This window comes from Crassostrea angulata, chromosome 2 (assembly GCF_025612915.1).
Source record: "Crassostrea angulata isolate pt1a10 chromosome 2, ASM2561291v2, whole genome shotgun sequence".
NCBI classification, from domain to species: Eukaryota; Metazoa; Mollusca; class Bivalvia; order Ostreida; family Ostreidae; genus Magallana; species Magallana angulata.
Genome location: NC_069112.1, coordinates 57,990,523 through 58,009,822, shown reverse-complemented (window position 1 = coordinate 58,009,822; position 19,300 = coordinate 57,990,523). Strand labels below are relative to the sequence as shown.

Sequence of the window (19,300 nt, the reverse complement as noted above, 5' to 3'; positions counted from 1 at the left end):
AGAAAATTTATATTCTTAACTCCTGTGGTTCCACTGATAGCAATGGACGTATTGGACAGAAAGGGATACATGTTTTTAATGACTGAGTATGAAATACAAAACTTCCTTTTATACCTTTGTGAGAAACTCTTTTGCAATGAAGACAAGACAAAGAAATCCTTTTCCAGCATTTATATATACATATGTTCATATTTACATGGCCGAAAGCTAACAAAAAAACTACACAGGAAATGGTCCTTTAATTGCAGTCTGTTCACAGGTCTTCTAATTCTCATTGACCTAAGAGGAGCAGCTGGCTGAGGTGGTTGAGGGGGCGTGGCTGAAGAGGGCGTTGTTGAGTGGGGCGTTGTCTGGGTAGTTCCCTAATGTCTTGGAGTAGAGCTCCAGCATGTATTGGCCTCTCTCCATACGCGACACACTGGATCACCAACACCAAAATGCCTGTAACAATCACTCTAAATCACTCGGCCATTTTCTGACGTTCATGCACTATAGAGTCACATGTGCTGTCTTAATTTATAATTTCAACATCATTTTGACGAGGTTCTTTTTTTCTTCGTAATAGAAGAAAAACAATCAATCCCACCACAAAAGCAATACCGATGACCCTTAATTTTAAATATATATCAAGAATTGTCCATAACATTTAATCGGTATGTATAAATATGCGTTGTAATGATATAATTATATCTTAATGAATTAGGCTACTTATAATGCATACCTCCAGCAATAATACCAAAAAAATGGAATCTCTCGTCTCCACTTCTAGCTGTGGCCTCATGGTTGTACTGATTTCTTACTGTACTGGACATCTGTAAATAAGGAAGAAACAATCGTAACTATTTATTGTCGGTAAAATAATATTAAGGTAGTCCATCCATAACTAATGCGAATTTAACAGTTTTGATTGATCTATACTACGTCAAATACGTTTTTTAAAATTATTATGAGGCTGACATAAACCATAGCCGGGAGCATGTATGTAGTCAATGTATCAATCCAAGAAGTCGAATAAAAAAATAAAATGGAAAAATTATTGGTTTTTATAACCCCCAATGGAAAACCTTAACAAGAATACATTTAGAGCTACCATATCATTACCAGAAATATTCAATACATAAAATTAACTTTCAGTTTGGAACAAATCATTTCAGATTCAAGATGCACAACATAAAATATGTGATGGAGACATCGGAGAAAATACAAAAACCTGGAGATGGGACCGTATATGGAATCACAAATGTGCTGTCAAGCACAACAAATTTCACCAGGAGGCATGAGCTGTAAATGTCATTATAACACCTCGCAAAATTCCAACACTCTGTTGGAAAATGACGATTGCTGTGAGGTTTCAGCCAACGTAACAGTGACAAAAGTATCGGGATAACTAAAACGTCAATTGTAATTACTGATCTTAAAATTAATAAATAGACAAACAAATGCTAAAATATATCCTGATAAAACTATTAAAACATATAATTTCGTCTTGTACCAACTTGAAAAAGTGTGAAACAGAATTGTGAGCCCACTAAAAACATTCTATAATGATTCATCTTTCTCATTGACCATGCTTACCTGAAAAATTTGTACACCCCCTGTTTTATGAATTAACTTTACATTGAATTTATACATTAATGTGTTGTTGCCTGCTCTGGGAATAATATAAATTAAAACAAAAGAAAAAGACAACCATAATTTTAATATCAAAAGACAAAACTACAAATCTCCTGGTCTAACTTATTTAAAGATAAGAGATTACGGATTATAAAGTATTATTGTCATTAAAGATAGTAACCAATTGAGATAACGTTTGTAAACTGCATATTGGGGTAAATTGTATTCAGATTTAAAACAAAATACATGTAATTCTTCTAGGAAACAAATCCTGCTGTTGATTCTCTTAAAAAGAAAAACCTTCATATCAACTTTTCATGTATGGGTGAAAATACTTTACAATAATTTTCTATCTCCATTTCACATAAGATTAAGGACACTTCAAATGACAGCCAAGTCACAGAGGACCTGATGCAGTTGCACCTCAAACCCGCTGTTAGTTTAATTGCAGAAATCAAATCGAAATCAAAGGGAAAAAGAGTGTCTGTAAGAGGACATATGGACAAAATAATTTTATTGCAAATCATCCTAAAAATGACGACAGAATAAAACACATTTCCACTCATTATGTAGCAAACCTTAGCTTATCTGATCACTATCTGACAATTGTCTGTCTATTTGTGAATAACTTAAACATTTTTGACGAATCCAGAACCATGTACTTAACCAGTTGCAAGTTAATCTCAGAACAAGAAATAATTTGGCCTTCAACTTTATCTCAGAAAAAAAAAATAATTTGGCGAAACAAAGTCAAGTTTATAAAACTCAAAAACCACACTATGGTGTTCCGATGGGGCGACTTCGACCTTCTCACTTTCGCCTTTAGATCGAGGTGCGAAGTTGCGAAGGCAAAAGTGCGACGGCGAAGGAGCCAGAGCGCGATGATGCGACGGCGAAGCGCGAAGATAAAAGTGAGAAGTTGCAAAGGTGAAGAAGCGATACTACTGTCGCTCCTTCGCCATCGCAACTCCTCACTCTCGCCTTCGCCTTTTTGTAATTGTGGAGTTCTCTATTATTTAATGACAATTTTAGCTGTATAAAAGGACATCTGAGGCAGACAATTAACGTTTTAGAACTTATTTTAAACTGCCTGCGCAGATCCATAACTTTTTCTAAGGGGGGGGGGGGGGGGGGTTGACGATAGATAGTTATATTTGTCGGGGGTTGTGGGGTTTGTTGGGGACATATATTGGATATTTTATATATAATATAATTCAATTTTCGGGGGGGGGGGGGGGGGGGGGTTGAGAATCGGACACTTTCTCACCCTTTATTGCATGTGTGAAGTTATAATATTCCTCTCCCCCTCTAGATCCATACATGAGCAAGGAATGTTGCATAATGAAATTAGAATGTTACAGTGTTTGATCCACGGTATATAGACAGCTGGTGAGTGACAGGAGTCTGGAAGTGCATATGTATACATTATGGCGGTCATAACATTTCGGATGGAGTATATAATGATTTGTCTTAGCCAGCACTGGTAAACATATACGTCACATATACACATTAAAATATTTATATACATTCATAGTAAGCACAATGGCCTAGCACATGCGTACTAAATATATCATGGATTAATCGGAAAACCTTGGCGAGAATGGTGCCTGCAACATATTCTATGTAATCAATCGAGACTTTCTGAATGCTATCAAAAAAGGCGAAGACGAAAGTGCGAAGTTGCGAAGGCGAGAGTGCGAAGGCGAAGGAGCAATAGTAGTTATGCTCCTTCGCCTTCGCACTTTCGCCATCGCATCTTCGCACCTTCGCTGTCTCGCATCTTTGACCTAAAGGCGAAAGTGCGAATGGTCGAAGTGGCCCCATCGGAACACTATACTACACTCAGTTTCACTGAAAATCTGTTGAATGATATCCCTAAAATTCTTCGTCTCAAATACCAATCATTGATAAGCTTAAACCTGTATTGAAACACCCTCAGATTATGTAAATAAAAGTATATCAAAAGATTAACATCAATGCATGAAAGGGGAGACCCACAAATAAGATTCTTAAATTCCTCCAAATTAAAAACCATACAATAAACCAGGAAATCTGAAAATTGAGAAGCGTCGATAACAACATCAGATTCAAGATTTCTCAAATGATGATCCCTGCAGGTAGCATTAAGGATGGGCCGTAAAAGAAAGGAAAACTTTAAAATAATTTACTTAAACCATTGCAGTATCAATATTTCCTATAAACCAGTCCTGATATATTTATTGATTTCCCTGAGACTGGTTGAAGCTGAAACTTAGGTTGAAGCATTCTCATGTATTGTAGATTTAAAAGAGGAATGGTCACGATTTTGATAAAAAAAATATTTTTCCAATTTTAATGTTTGCAATGCTTCAGTAGGGCATTTTTAATAGGCAATCAAAATTTGAATGTCATTCGTTGAGTTATAAGCGAGTTACAGAGCTAACAATTAACAAACGTTTTGTCCTTTTGTTTACATTTTGAATGTTGAGGCGAACATTCCAATTGTTAGACCTAAAACGAATGTGTTAAATATTCAGCAAGGATAAATTCAGCAAAGTTGGCTTTTCAGCAGACCGTGCAACAGCCTGCCTGCTAATCGTTGGTTCTCTCTGGTAATATAGTGTATAGGCTTGCAAATACAGGCTTTAAATTAAAATCTTAACATGGTTTTTGTACAAAAAAATTGCTAAGAGACCATTCTATCGGCACCAGAGGTAAACGTCTTCGTCTTTCCGTGCAAAATAGTTAAAGAAGATTTGCAAAGTCCGCGGGGGCTATATCGGTTATGTTATCGACAATGCATTCCCGGTAGCTACCGCCAATCTTCTTGTCCCTTACATGATTCCCGTGCGATCTGAGAACACAGTTGGAAATAAGGGTGTTTTTTTATAGAAAAATGGGGTGGGACTAATAGAACGGATAATGAAAATGTGGGGGGTATTGTAATGAAAAGAATCAATAGCAATTTATAACTTGGTGAAAAGGGTCAATGGAAAGGATAACATTAGTGCGGGCGGGGAAATGTCATGACAAGGACCATTTAGAATACTTAACATTCTAGCAAAAAACAATGAAAGAGAAACAACAGGTGTTTGCATACAGTTTTCTTTATGTTTAAAACAATATACGTTCTTTCAGTCACATATCGCAAAACCCGACCGTCTGGGTACTCTTATAGTCTATTGGTTACATACAATGCATAAAGGTGATAATTCCTTCCATTAGAGAAAAATTTAAAAGAATGTACATTAATTATTTATGGATGTATTACCATTTTAAAAAAATTAAGAGCGAAAAAATATTACCTGAAGAGGACATAATTGTTAATGCTTATGGATCCCTTCCAAGACATTTCACGGTTACCCATTCCATGAACATGAAAGTCCATTAACGTAAACAAAAGCACTTATCAAAATTCGCTGCCAATGACCCAGAAAGTGAGTCCCAATAAGCGTCGGATGAGAAATGGCCATTCCTTCGCTGGTACTATGATGTCTTGCATCGAAATTCAATGTTACTAGATTTTCTTATTTCATGGCGCCATGTGTTCATTGTGGACCACATATTAACGAATTATTACTGTTCATCCTTAGGTTGGAGAGGGACTCTGTCTTCAAAGTGCTTCGCAAATACGTTCTGCCTCGATGGGCCCATCTCACAATCAAATGTCGACACGTGAGGTACACATAGTATTTTAATACTTGGTATACAGATCAATGCTTTAAACTTTACTGAGAAGCTAATTCCTCCTTTACTGAAGTCGAAGATGCATTATAACCTACCTGCCTATCAAACTAGCGAAAGCAACATTAATTTTCTAATTTTCAGAAAAAACGATTCTGAAGGAAATGATAAAAGTAGAACAAGTCTTCTAAAAGGAGGGGTTGAAGAAAAAATGAAGAAAGGTCAAAGTAAAAGCACAAATTTCATAAGATTCTCGTTGTCTACATAGTAGATCACTTGTTAATGGATTTTCTTTGGTTTGTGTGGTCGTTTTCTGAAAACATTAAAAAAATAAAAATGTATCTTGTTAATTCACAACCTACGTCGAAGTTTTCAAACGCAACTTTTTCTTTGATTATTAACGTATGTGAGTTTTTAAATTTTGTCCGAGCTTTAAGAAATAAACGAATCCGATGTAAACATATGCTGTTTGTCTCCATTTTTTACCTCCATGTTTATTTCCCAAAATGCAATTTGTGATTTTTCCAAAAAATGATATTATGTATAATTTTAAATTGAATTACATCGCTGCCAATTACGAAATGTTTCAACAATTGCATTCATTTCCTTACATTCTTTGCATACAATTTTTACTTCATTTAATTACCCAAACATCTGATTTCAAAACTGACAAAAATTCCGACAGAAATTCCGCATAATTTCGATTAGAGGTACATGTAGGTTACTTTCATAAGAAATTATTTAAGGTATCTCTAACACAGCCGCACGTTTGTGTTTTTACACTTCAAGAAAGAAAATAAAGCCATTCAAATTTCAAAATTTGGAGACATGAAATTAAAAAAATAATAAAAGATTGCTTTATTTTCTGCCGTCGCGCCCTAGATTGGATGCAACATTCCTTGTTTTCATGAGGAAAGAGTACAAGCTAGTAGAAGGGAAAGACTACAACTCTTGTCTTCAGTTATTCTGTGGAACCAACCTGTGAAATATAACATTTATTATAAGAAATGAAGATTCAACTCATACTTAATATATACTCATTACATTCAAATATCTAATTTATCTTCATTTTAATTACTTCTAAATTGTTGTTTGTTCTAATACCGAACTGGTAAACACTCAAGGACTCGGGACTTGTATGTATGATAACTGGTCTAAATCGCTGCTAGATGACTGGCCAAGTATGTAGAGGAAGGGCTTCTTAACCATAGCTTGAACATCTGCTGGTTGGCGTTCTGGGTACTTGGTTCTGTATTCCTCATCTGTTATGAAGGAGGCAGTATCATACAGCGCGCTGACCATGATGGAGATGTACGTGTGGTTCAGTATGGCCGAATGGTCATGCCAACTCTTGAGATGTCTTGTATGGGTTTCATTGTTTCCCGTTCATAGTCTTTGTGCATTTTTCTCATCAGTTGAATGATTTCTGTTAGTGAGGTTTTTCTCCCATACACTGTGTAGTCTAATTCGGTTAGTGTTCCTGATTTGTCAATTCTGTTGGTTTTGAACATTTTGGGTGCTATTTTATTTTTCTAATACAGAGTTCTCCGTTTTCAAGTTTATTATGTCCTCCCTTAAAGGGACTTTGACACGATTTTAGATAAAAAAAAAATTGTTTTTATTTTTTATGTAAAAATGGTTTATAAGTGCATTTCAAATTATTGACCGAAACACGCAGTACAGTTAAGGCGGTCAATAAAAATATGGGCAAATTTTTGTGATGAAAACACGTATACTTTATTTAAACTGGCATGTCCTTTTTAAAATCAATAACAGTCACTCAAATGCAATATATTTCTAAAATATATATATATAACAGTACACTATTTTTATTCATAGTGGTCACGTGATATGGCAGTCGCATGGTACAAGCAGATGTATTTGTGGTTTTGAGGTCATTTAAAAAATTCAATATTGCAAGGGCATAATCATGTCAAAATTCACAACTGAATTATGATATATCTTGATGTTATATCGTAGATTTTCAAAAAAAGGTGCGAACTTTTTAAGATAAGAATATTTGTTAGTAGAAACCGTAATTTATAATGCATATGTTGAATAATTTTGAAGGTCACAGGGTTAATTTCATTAACAAATAATTAATTTGTAAGATTTTACAAGGATCGTAGAAGTTTTTAAGTTACATAGCATATTTCAAATTCACATGTAAAAGTTTGTCGAGATCAGGTAAGTGTATGCCCTTGCAATTAAGTGATTTATTTAGGTACTCTGATTTTAGATATATGATATTTATACAAAACCGAGGTGGCTTCTTTATACGATGCATACTTTTAACAAAATGAAAATAAGACTATATAGGTAGCATTCTACTAATAATAATTTTAAACAAAATATTCATTTATACTTTTCCGTTAATGTATGACATTTATTTTTCTTCGCTATAAAAGTGCACGATAGCCTTCAATGATTTAACTTAATGCGTCATTTTGAAGCATATGACGTCATATTTTGTAGTACAGCGAGAACGACATCCCGCTTATTTTTCAGTGTGTACGATATAACGGACATCAAAATTGTAAGTAATAGCATTTGTTGTTTCTAATTAAAAGATTAGTATAAGTTAATTTTACTAATAAATAGATTAATAAGTACTTTCGAGGTTTGTAATATACTGTGATGTCATAATGCACATTTCCCGTACTTTTTGTCTGAGCGGAGTTTATTGACAGCCTTAACTGTGCTGCGTGCAATTGTTGACTTGGGTTTTGGGCAACAGTTGATGTGTTCAACCGGCTCGCAAACTGTTGCCGAAGGGCGAAGGCTGCACTAGACACAGTCAACAACTGTTTTGTTATATCCCTATTAATTAAATAACTCGTTTTCGAGGAATATGACGTCACCGGTCAACTGTCTTTTTTAACTGTGTCAATGCAGCAGTTCCAGTCTAACAGTCAAAATGTTGAACTTTTTTTCGTATAGAGTGATATAGTTACTGTATTACAGGGGTATAACAACATATGTTGTGGCAGCACGCTTAATTTCAAAATACAATTTTATTTCATTGCTCAAACAATTAGTTTTGGATTATTTCTGTAATGTTCTGCTACATTTTTGGTATATGGTAGGCACTCTAACAGTCTAAGTATTGTGAGGGTCCGCCTTGAGACACAGTTTATTTTAACTTAATAAATTGGACTTTATTTTTATTCTAACAATTAAGATTAATGTTGCTTTAATTAGGTAGAGGTAAAGGTGTTGTCGACTGGACCAGTGTCAGCCCAAATAGTGAGAGAAATCCCCATCCAGAAGCAAGAGCTTGTTGTTGGTGATTGTTCTGTATCGATGACATTAACGGTGTGGGATGACATGGTGTCAAAATTTTAGAGAGGGAAAAACTACAGAATTAAACAGTTGTCAACACGCTTGTTTAACAATGTGAAGGCTTTAACCTCAACCAAGGCGACATCTAGTGAACTTATTGAAGAAGAGAAAATTACCCAAGTGTGTTTGGTAATGTATTTTACTTGTGAAATTTCAAAAGGAAAAGTTTCGCTTCCCGACGATGACTCAAAATGTGTCAGATGTTCATCGTGCAAGATGAAAATGGCAAAAGAGTCTCTTCAAAAATCAATCAATGCTCAGCTATGTTAAGGAAGGTCTAAGAATTCTACCACGTGTGATTTAGAAAAATTTGCATAAGCCCCGCCCCTTATTCGTGAGATTTTCCGAGATATGGGTATTTCGGTAATTAACAAACATCTACCAAAAGGAATATGATTAATTATTGGGTTTGAATGGTTCAAGAAAGGTGTACTGAAATAAAATCATAAACTATTCTTTATATCTCGCGGAATCATGAAATTCCTAAGTCGTCTGATGACGTGTCGAGGCTGACTACGTCACATCGACGCCTGCAGCTGTGATCAGAATAAACATGTGGAATTCAGTGATCTATCTCGGAATTTAACTCGTTTACAACCAGCGTGGACAGAAATCGGCAGATGATTCAACTGAACAAGGTAGGATTTATCTGTACTTCCCCTAGATATTGTTTTATATTATTTAATATTGTTGGATGGAACGGAAACGAAGTGAAATTCCTCGGCTTCGATTTTGTTTACTTGTTTACATTTGTTTTTCATGTAATATTGTGTTCAAACATCAGTTTGGTGACTCAGTCAGGCAAAGAAATTGTTCTGCGTTTCGCTAGTTTTGATCATAAAGAGCATTGAGGCTCATTGTAGATTTTTACTGGTCTCATATCGCGATAATATTGGATCGCATTTCCTCAATGTTCAAAGTACACAATAAAAAGTCCATGGCCAAACACTGTATGTGCTAGCACTACAAAGATTACTGTGAGGATCTGGAATGATAATATGATGATTATAGACAAGATTGAATGTTGTTTAAGTAAATCGAAATGTGTTATTTTATTCAGCCTTCTTTTATAAAGATCTAATTAATTTTATTTAAGACAAAATATAAAATTAAAGTGTGTTCAAACTGAATTTCCACATATTTTAAAGAATAAACATTTGATTATGCCTGTTGTAATATCACTGAAATTGAAACCGCCATTAATATGCCCAATAATAGAGTAATGTTTCATTTTCATGTTATCTTTAACACAACAGCTTGCTAATTATGACACATTATTCATTTTCAGGGTTACTTAGGCAGTAGATGGTCCACTGAAAACACTTGTTGGGATGTTGATAAAAACTAGGTACTATATAAATATTTCTTTTACTCACTAACTTCAACTTCATGTATAGTTTGTTGGTTTTTTATATCATATTGATAATGATACAAATGTAACCTATTATAATAATTTGGATTGATATCTATTGAAATGAAATTTGAAATTGATATATATTCATCATTTCAGGTATTGGTTTTCTTATCAACTGGACTACCTCCTAATATCAAAAAGACAGAAGAGAAGAACATGTAGTGTGCAAGAAGAATTGTCAATTTCCATAAATTTCACATTATGACTGAAAAATACTAAAAATCAGAAAGCACTAGTCTTGTTGAACAGTTTGTCACAGAAAAGCAATCTCTATAGTATTTGTAAAAACAGAGTATTATTTGAATTTGGAATTATTTTGATTCTTGGAATTTAGGGCTTTCAAGAAAATTGCCCTTAGTTAGACTAACTTAGACAACTAACTTGAATTTTTATTGTCTGTTGTGTTAGTTCCAACTAACTTAGTCAACTAACATAAATTTCCCTTATAAATATTGGGTTATACAGACTATAGCTGAAACTTAAAGGAATGATTTCAACATCCCTGATATTTTATTCATTCAAGTCAGTTAAAACTTGTATTTGTTTATTGTTTTTTTTTATTTCATTTTGTGTGTTTTATTTTGTTTAATTTATTTTATTTCATGGCATTGAATGTGCTGGTGTTCTTTTTTTTTTATTCATTTTGTTCAATCTCTCTTTATTTCTTCAGTATCAGTTAGCGCATGCGTAGTAGGGGGTTAGTCATGCCAGGCACGACTAACCCCCCCCCCCCCCCTTTATTTGGCGCAGGCGTAATAGGGGGTTAGTCATGCCTGGCATGACTAACCCCACCCCCCACCCCCTTTCTCCAGTTCACTCTCGCCGAAGAAATTATTAAAAGATCCAAAGGGAATAAATATCCTTTCACTTCAAATACTGCTCAGGCAATGTAACCAAAACATTGCAGAATTCATCACAAGCTAGCGTAAATTTCACACTCTACCGAAACTTCCGAGGTCAAGCCTTGGCAGTTCTACCATGTCAATTTCACTAACCTTGCACATTTTATCCACCGCGTGAACTTTGCTACAGAAAAAAAACCGCTCAGTTAACTGTAAATTGTCAAATATACAATATACACGGCTGCCATAAAAGAAGGCATCCTTCCTCCTCCGCTCACTGCAGACGCTGGTAGCGTCACTTCCGCTGTGACGTCATATTTACCCCAAGCACTGAGAGAGTATAGGTGGATCCAACCGTGTTACAAATAGATGATGTATACTATTGTTCAACCAATATTCTAAATTAAACATGTATGGGTCTGCAACATTTTGATAATTAATTGCAGATTATATACAATGTATATACCAGGTTTTGTTTTGTTTATGCAAATGATGGAAAGTGGTAAAATTATTGTGATATTGTTTCACACCCCTCTCCCCACTACAAAGGGAGGAGGGCTGGAAAGGTATATAAAGGATCTGGAGAAATTAAGAACCCCTGTGCTTGAAAACTCCATCTGAAATCTATAAATTTCAGGATCCACCCTTGTATCTCATTTAAAAGCGCCGGTTTTAGTGTGCAAGTCTAACAAAATCCACTGCAAAATGACGTAAGACCAACTGTTACGTCATGAAGCGAAAACCTAAGATTCAGCATGGTTTTAACCACATGTCCTGTGAGAGAGAGAGAGAGAGAGAGAGAGAGAGAGATTTATTTTGTATACATAATTATATTGCTTATTTAGATTGCGAGTGTACTTCATTGTTAATTATAACTCTTAGTATGCACAATATATTTCTATAGCATCCACAATATATTTCTATAGCATGCACACTATTTCATGTAGACCTATTAGCAAAATGCATGTTTTCAGTGTTATTTTTTATGCTTTATATAACTTCCCTATATGTGCTTATTATGCGTCACTCCTATAGCTATATTACACGCACTTCACATAACTCTTACATTTCCAATTTGAATTTTTCTTAATCTGTTTTATTCTGTAGTATATGCACCCTCTGATCCTTAAACACCCTCTGTAGTATGCTAGCTAGCTTTGTAACATAACTGCATGGTGTGCGCTTTTGTGCTTATGCGTATGGGTCACTAACCAGTTAAACCAAGCACTATGGACACTGGGGGTTCTAGCTTGTGCTACGGAAATTAACAGCATTTCGCTTTTTTCTGGTACATGTATACTAGCATTTTATTTCATACGACAAACTGTTACTTTTTTTTTTACCGGTCTCCATCGTTCCGACCCTTTTAATCAGTTAATCGGATAAGTTTCTCCCATAATCTTTGTTTATAGCTAATATTGTGTCAAAATCTTTTATATATATTTTAGGAAAAGATTTAACATCCACATGTATTTATATATAGCGATTGCATATGATTTATACGAGTTTATTTTACCTCAGTGAATATAAGTTCCCGTGCTATATTGTCTAAACTATTCACTGGAAGCATTCTATTTCCCTCATGTTTTTAACCTGGAACACCTCAGGTGTTATCTGAGTCGCTCAGTTAAATTTTGATGCCGATTACTGTAATTTGCAATTGTTTATATCATAAAGAAATCTGCATCGCCAACAAATCAAGTACTATTTGGTATAATAAAATACTTTTTAACTTGCTTCTCCTTGTAAAATAGTTCCTGTCTCGGGGAACAATAAACTTGCTAGCGTCCTCATAGCCAGTTAATAGGTATATAATAAACAGTGAACTACATAGTTCTTCGTAGCTTTTTTTGTTATACCGTTACCATTCTGACAATACAAAACACATTTAAAACTTTCTTGGTTTAGTCACATTAGTATTTATATATTTAATTGCATGTTAAAATTTGAATGATAAATGAACAGCAATGGAGCGGCCTGATTACCGCCTCCGATGGATGACACTCCAGCAACAATGATGAAGACATAATAAGATATGATGTAATCATTACATGTTATGTAATACATATAAATACAAAGTATTTGGAATTGAAGCGGCCAGATTACCGCCCTCGATAGAAAACACCCCAGTTACAATGATTACTCAAAAAGGCATGTAGTGACATGTAATGTAATAATTAATTGTTGCGTAACAAGTGAGTTAATACAGGTAATTGGATTGTTGTGGCCAGAATACCATCCCCAATGAAATGACACTCCAATTCCATTTGATAAAGTCGAAAAAAGTCTAAATGTAATATATTTATAAATGTTATGTAATAAATGAATCAATACATATATTGGGATCAGAGCGGCCAAATTACCGCCTCCGATTGATTACAATGGTCAATATTCAATTACATGCTATGTAAGAATTTAATTAATCATTAAAAATACGGATACTAGGACGGAGCGGCCGGATTACCGCCTCCGATTGATTACACTCCGGAAACAATGGTCAATAATCAATAACATGTAATGTAAGAATTAATTTACACACTGGTTACAATGGTCAATATTCGATTACATGCTATGTAAGAATTTAATTAATCATTAAAAATACGGATACTGATGACGGAGCGGCCAGATTACCGCCTCCGATTGATTACACTCTGGTTACAATGGTCAATAAATCTATAAAATGTAATGTTAGAATTAAAAGATATAGATACTGGGACGGAGCGGCCAGATTACCGCCTCCGATTGATTACACTCTGGTTACAATGGTCAATAAATTTATAACATGTAATGTTAGAATTAAAAAATATGGATACTGGGACGGAGCGGCCAGATTACCGCCTCCGATTGATTACACTCTGGTTACAATGGTTAATAAATCTATAACATGTAATGTTAGAATTAATTTACACACTGGTTACAATGGTCAATATTCAATTACATGTTATGTAAGAATTTAATTAATCATTAAAAATACGGATACTGTGACGGAGCGGCCAAATTACCGCCTCCGATTGACTACAATCTGGTTACAATAGTCAATAATTAAATTCATAATAAAAAATACTGAAGACAGAGCGGCCAGATTACCGCCTCCGAGTGATTACACTCCGGTTACAATGGTCAATAATCTATAACATGTAATGTTAGAATTAAAAAATATGGATACTGGGAAGGAGCGGCCAGATTACCACCTCCGATTGATTACACTCTGGTTACAATAGTCAATAATTAAATTCATCTTAAAAAATACGGATACTGGGACGGAGCGGCCAGGTTACCGCCTCCGATTGATTACACTCTGGTTACAATGGTCAATAATTAAATTCATTCTAAAAATATGGATACTGGGACGGAGCGGCCAGGTTACCGCCTCCGATTGATTACACTCCGGTTACAATGGTCAATTATCTATAACATGTAATGTTAGAATTAAATTCATCTTAAAAAATACGGATCCTGGGACGGACCGGCCAGATTACCGACTCCGATTGATTACACTATGGTTACAATGGTCAATAATTAAATTCAAAACAAAAAATACTGATGACGGAGCGGCCAGATTACCGCCTCCGATTGATTACACTCCGGTTACATGGTCAATTATCTATTACATGTAATGTTAGAATTAAATTCATCTTAAAAAATACAGATCCTGGGACGGAGCGGCCAGATTACCGCCTCCGATTGATTACACTCCGGTTACAATGGTCAAACCTAAGTAAATAATATATACTTATCAATTTAATATAATAAATGAAATGCAAGGTTAATTGTGGAACATAGCGGCCAAATATATACCTGAAATACTAAACACAAGCAAAAGTTTAATTTAATCATGATAGTTTTCAACAATGTCTTTTATATGTCTAGGAATATTTCCAGACCCTGTAAGCTTGAATGTTGAAACTATATGTGATGTTAAACATTTTTCCACCCAGTCCGTTCTTCTTCCTCGCTCACCCGGCACGCTCCTTTTACAAGGTTTCCAAGGGATGTCTTGCTTCCACCATACCAGTGTATGTCTACCTCATCCCCCTCACGAGATATTATCTGGCCTATCTGTGGCCACTCGCCGGCGTACCGAGGGACATCCATTAATGCCATCATCCCCACTATAGTACAAGGAGGGACTGCTTCTTTCCGCCTCTTTCCAATGACAACCTATCATTTTCAAAATAAGTAGTAAGCATATAATAGATATATTATGTATGTTATTTGGGTTTCTAATTATATATATTTTGGCATAATCGGTTGTCCTGTTTGCCTTTCACTTTGTCGTTTTCTGTTAAAACAGTTTTAGTATGCTTTACTATAAAGTTTTTAATCCTAGCTGATAAACTAAAAAAAGTAGAGGCCATTAGTTCGGGTAAAATGCCTACATTGGGACGGGTAATATTTTAAAAAATAAAGTATCAACATTCTTTATACGATATAAATTTTTTTAAGCCAATCAGAAAGCGCGTTACAACCAGATTTAAACCAATTTACAATTCTTTCAAAAAAATATACAGTTTTATACAAAACAGCGGAATCGCGGAATTAAGTACATGTACGTATGTAAAAACGTAGTTTACAGTAGTCGAACGTGAATGGGAATGACGCATGATTATGAATTCATGTCAGATTTAAGGTAGTACGCATCAGATTAGAATTCATTTACATTATTTCTTGGAGGATTCTTCGATGATATGTTCTAACATTTCTCGGGTATGAGAAAATTACTTTCATTTATTTTTTTCAAATTCTAAATTTAAGGCAGTGACAAGAGAAGTATCAACATTAGACATGACGACAAAAATTGCTTAAAGTATAAACTGATTTGGAAGTTTACGATTAATGGGCTAAATATATCAAAATATTGTATATAACAAATAAATTACTGGGGGAATAGGGTCCTCTGTGTCGGAAATGTGAACCTCTAGATCTTCAGTGTTTGGGGAATTCTGCCTTTTTTTATCCAATAATTGCTCTGCAATTCCATCATCTTCGTCGTCTGAATCATACTCTTCATTGACTAAAGTACATCAATATCTTTATTTCATTTCTTTAAAATTATATCAGCATGGACTTTATGTAATAATTATGTATGCATCAAACCATGCAACCGAACATTGACCACTAAACGACTCTCTCTCTCTCTCTCTCTCTCTCTCTCTCTCTCTCTCTCTCTCTCTCATCCAATACCAATTATACGCTTCACCATCCACAAGACCGGACGGGTGTTCACATTAAATATACATGTTGAATCAGGCAAGGAACTTTGGGAAACATTTTGATGGTTTTTAATTATAAAATAATGTTTTGAAATATATTATCATAATTTTAGTGAAAGCTTGGTTATTGTATCTCGTGGTTTAAAATCAGTTACACTGAATACCTTCGGCAAAAAAAATTTCCCACCACTGTTTGTCCTCATTTTTTGTAAAATATCTGTACGAGCCCCTCACGTCCCGCTCAAGAATTTCCATGTCAAGATCGTCCACACATGGACTAAGTTTCCTAAATACTAATGCATTATCCTTAAGAAGGGTTCCTTCACATTTTTGCCATATCTGAAATTTATCAGAAAAAAATTATGTGACGGAAAATATTTTCTCAATTTTAAGCATCAAGGAAATTGACTATCTACTACTTGTAGTAATCATTTGTTTAAACTGATGACCATCGTTCTTTAAAAGATACGACGCTTTATATTTATATTATATCTATGCAACAGCTGTAAAGTGTAGCTTTAATTACTACACATACCCGATCGGTCGACCATTTCTTCCAAAAAATCGTCGCTTTTGCGTCTTCCTTAATTATTTTAAAAGCATGCGGCTTTGAATGGCCTGAAATATTTTCAAGGTCCAAGGCTTCTGAAATATTGTATACTCTGTCCGTTCTTATTCCTAAAAAATCATATTAAAAAGAAATGCATGGAATAAAAGAAACTATAATTGAACGTCTGCATTCTATTGTTTATCATCACATTTCACTGGAGAAAAAATGAGAAAATGAGAGTCAAGAAAGGTCTTTAGAAACTCGGGGAAATTGTCACCTGTTGGTACCGGAGTGTAACACCTTTCAAACACAGTTATTAATTTGGTTAGAGTCAAAGCACTCCGCCTGGAAAGGAGGCTAGAAAATCTGAAGGTAGAAAGAAATTTGTTTGAATGTAAAGGTCAGAATTTAATATGAAAATTTGCACCTGGCCAATTAAGGAATGTTTTTAATTTTTGCCCAGATTATCCGATATAACCTGGTTTGAGGCAGTGCACACTTTATAATCCGCGAAGCACTGTTTCAAAGCATTCCTTATAATTTTGTAAAAAGATTGTTTAAAATCAATAATTTAATATAGAAATTGTTGATTTTTGCATAAAATTTAATTTACATAAAAACTCTAACACGCGCATGAATATGTGGTTGTCAAGGGGACGTTGGCTAACCAGGTAATACAAAATAAATTAATTTTTTTTGTGTGATTAGCCAATCAAAATGCTTGTTACAAATGAAATTAAATTAAAGACTAATAGAATAATTATTACGATTGTGGACAAGAGGAATTCCACCGAGGGGGACAAGATTTACGGTCTAAGACGAGGCTTTAATTTAACATGGATTCATTGTAATTATGTTTATTTATTATGTTGGGGAACAATAAAAATTATGCAGATCGGAGAGGAGTAAAATAAACTATTGATGATGGGTACTAGTAGTAAGATTGTAATTTATCAGATGATTTGTACATATTACTAGTGTGCAATGTTTATGATTGCAGTCGAATCTCGTCAATCCCAATTTATCTCTTAATTAACGAAGAATATTTCATAAATCGATTTCTAAACATAAAGTTCCTTGTTACAAAATTTGCGCAATTTCCTTCGAGGTTGATTGTACCTGGAGAATACTTGATCTATATCCTCATGCGTGTGTCCGACCATGAGGAATGACACTTTGATTTTTTTGAATACGCCAATCTCCACCAACCAACAGAGGAATCCAAGTATATATCTAAACATAATTTTAGTAATTAACATATGATAGTGTGAATAAAATCAGACGAAATAAATAAAATAAATTGTCATTTCATTTACTCTGGTGTTGTGTAAAATTACCGGTTTTTATTCTGTCCAGGACAATTGTCCATTTGCAAATACAATGTGTCCGGAATTTTGTCTAGCATGAGAAGACATTGCAACAGAACAGATATGGTGAGGTTGCTACCGTGGGACCATTGGAAATAATCAAAGAAGCCATAGATGCCTATAAAATTATAAAGTTGATGGTAATTTAAAAAATCCTCTTTTTTCACGAATCTAGTCTTTACTTTACTCCTGTAAAGCCTGAAGCTTGTCTTAGTATGGAGGAATCTTATTATGGCCATGAAAACTTTCAAACGATGTCACGTTATAAAGAAATGAGATCAAAATAGGATGCCATAATGTATGATAATGTTTATGTATACCTATTCCATGAACAATGACTCCCATTAGATTTAAACGTAGTTTCCACATGTTAGATAAAAACTTTCCATTGTATAGAAAGTGTGGGAGGTACGTTTTGTTCTGGTCCATGGCATCTATTATCATTGATAGGTATTTTTCGGGATTGTCCTTGGCTTTTGAGGCGTGTTTATAATACTTTTTTCTTTCATCACTGAAATGTAAATTCATGTATAGTCACAAATTCATTTCTTTTTTGATTTTGTTTCCTGCTTTATCCTATAATAAGTAACATTGATTTTTATGTTAGTCAGCAGAATTTTTTTTTAATTTTGAAGCAAGTTACTGAGTTCTCAAAGAGAATTTAAAATGAGAATCCGTCCGTTGTCTCATGTCAAAACGTCATCGTAAAGCAGACACATGAAATAAAAATGCAAATAAATGTATTTATTTGTATAGGAACTCATCCAGATGAAGTTAATAATAGAATTAGAATTTAAAGATTGCGGAACATTAACTGGCAAGATTGGAAATATACAGCTTCGGTCAATTTCACATGTTAGTCAAAACATTTGAAATGGGCGGGGGCAAATTTTATTCAATATTAGCAAATCAGTAATACAATGGCTCCTATTGTTTTCAGACTTGTGACGACTGGTTATCTCAAGTCATAGGACATTGTTTTGCCTTGGTATAATCTCTCCCGAATTTGGACTTGTTGATGAAATAAAATGGTTTTAATCGCTTTGCTAATACTTAACAAAATGATCGCTTAACTCATAAAACAAGTTTGAAACGTAGAGGTGGATTGAAAATACCCTTCGTTTAACTATAGTTTCAATCCAATGTTTTCTCAGACGTCCGCGTCAATTTGTCTCCGCCCATTTCAAATGAGCTCTATATTTCCAATCTGGTCAGTTAATATTTTGCAATCTTATCAGACGAGCTTGAATAAAATCAAATTAATAAAGGAATTTATTAATCATATGCTACCTTAT

At 34.4% G+C, this 19,300-nt stretch overlaps 1 protein-coding gene across 1 annotated transcript; it reads right to left on the bottom strand.

The window, feature by feature from the left end:
• Positions 1-279: 279 nt before the first annotated feature.
• On the bottom strand, positions 280-18,434 carry LOC128174560 (uncharacterized). Its single transcript, XM_052840083.1, has 9 exons — positions 18,326-18,434; positions 17,976-18,123; positions 17,758-17,871; positions 16,916-17,004; positions 16,624-16,766; positions 16,253-16,427; positions 15,756-15,889; positions 14,888-15,036; positions 280-418 (listed from the first exon to the last, which is right to left on the bottom strand). Exons 1-9 carry the CDS (start codon positions 18,432-18,434, stop codon positions 280-282), a joined length of 1,200 nt encoding a protein of 399 aa, XP_052696043.1.
• Positions 18,435-19,300: the final 866 nt, after the last annotated feature.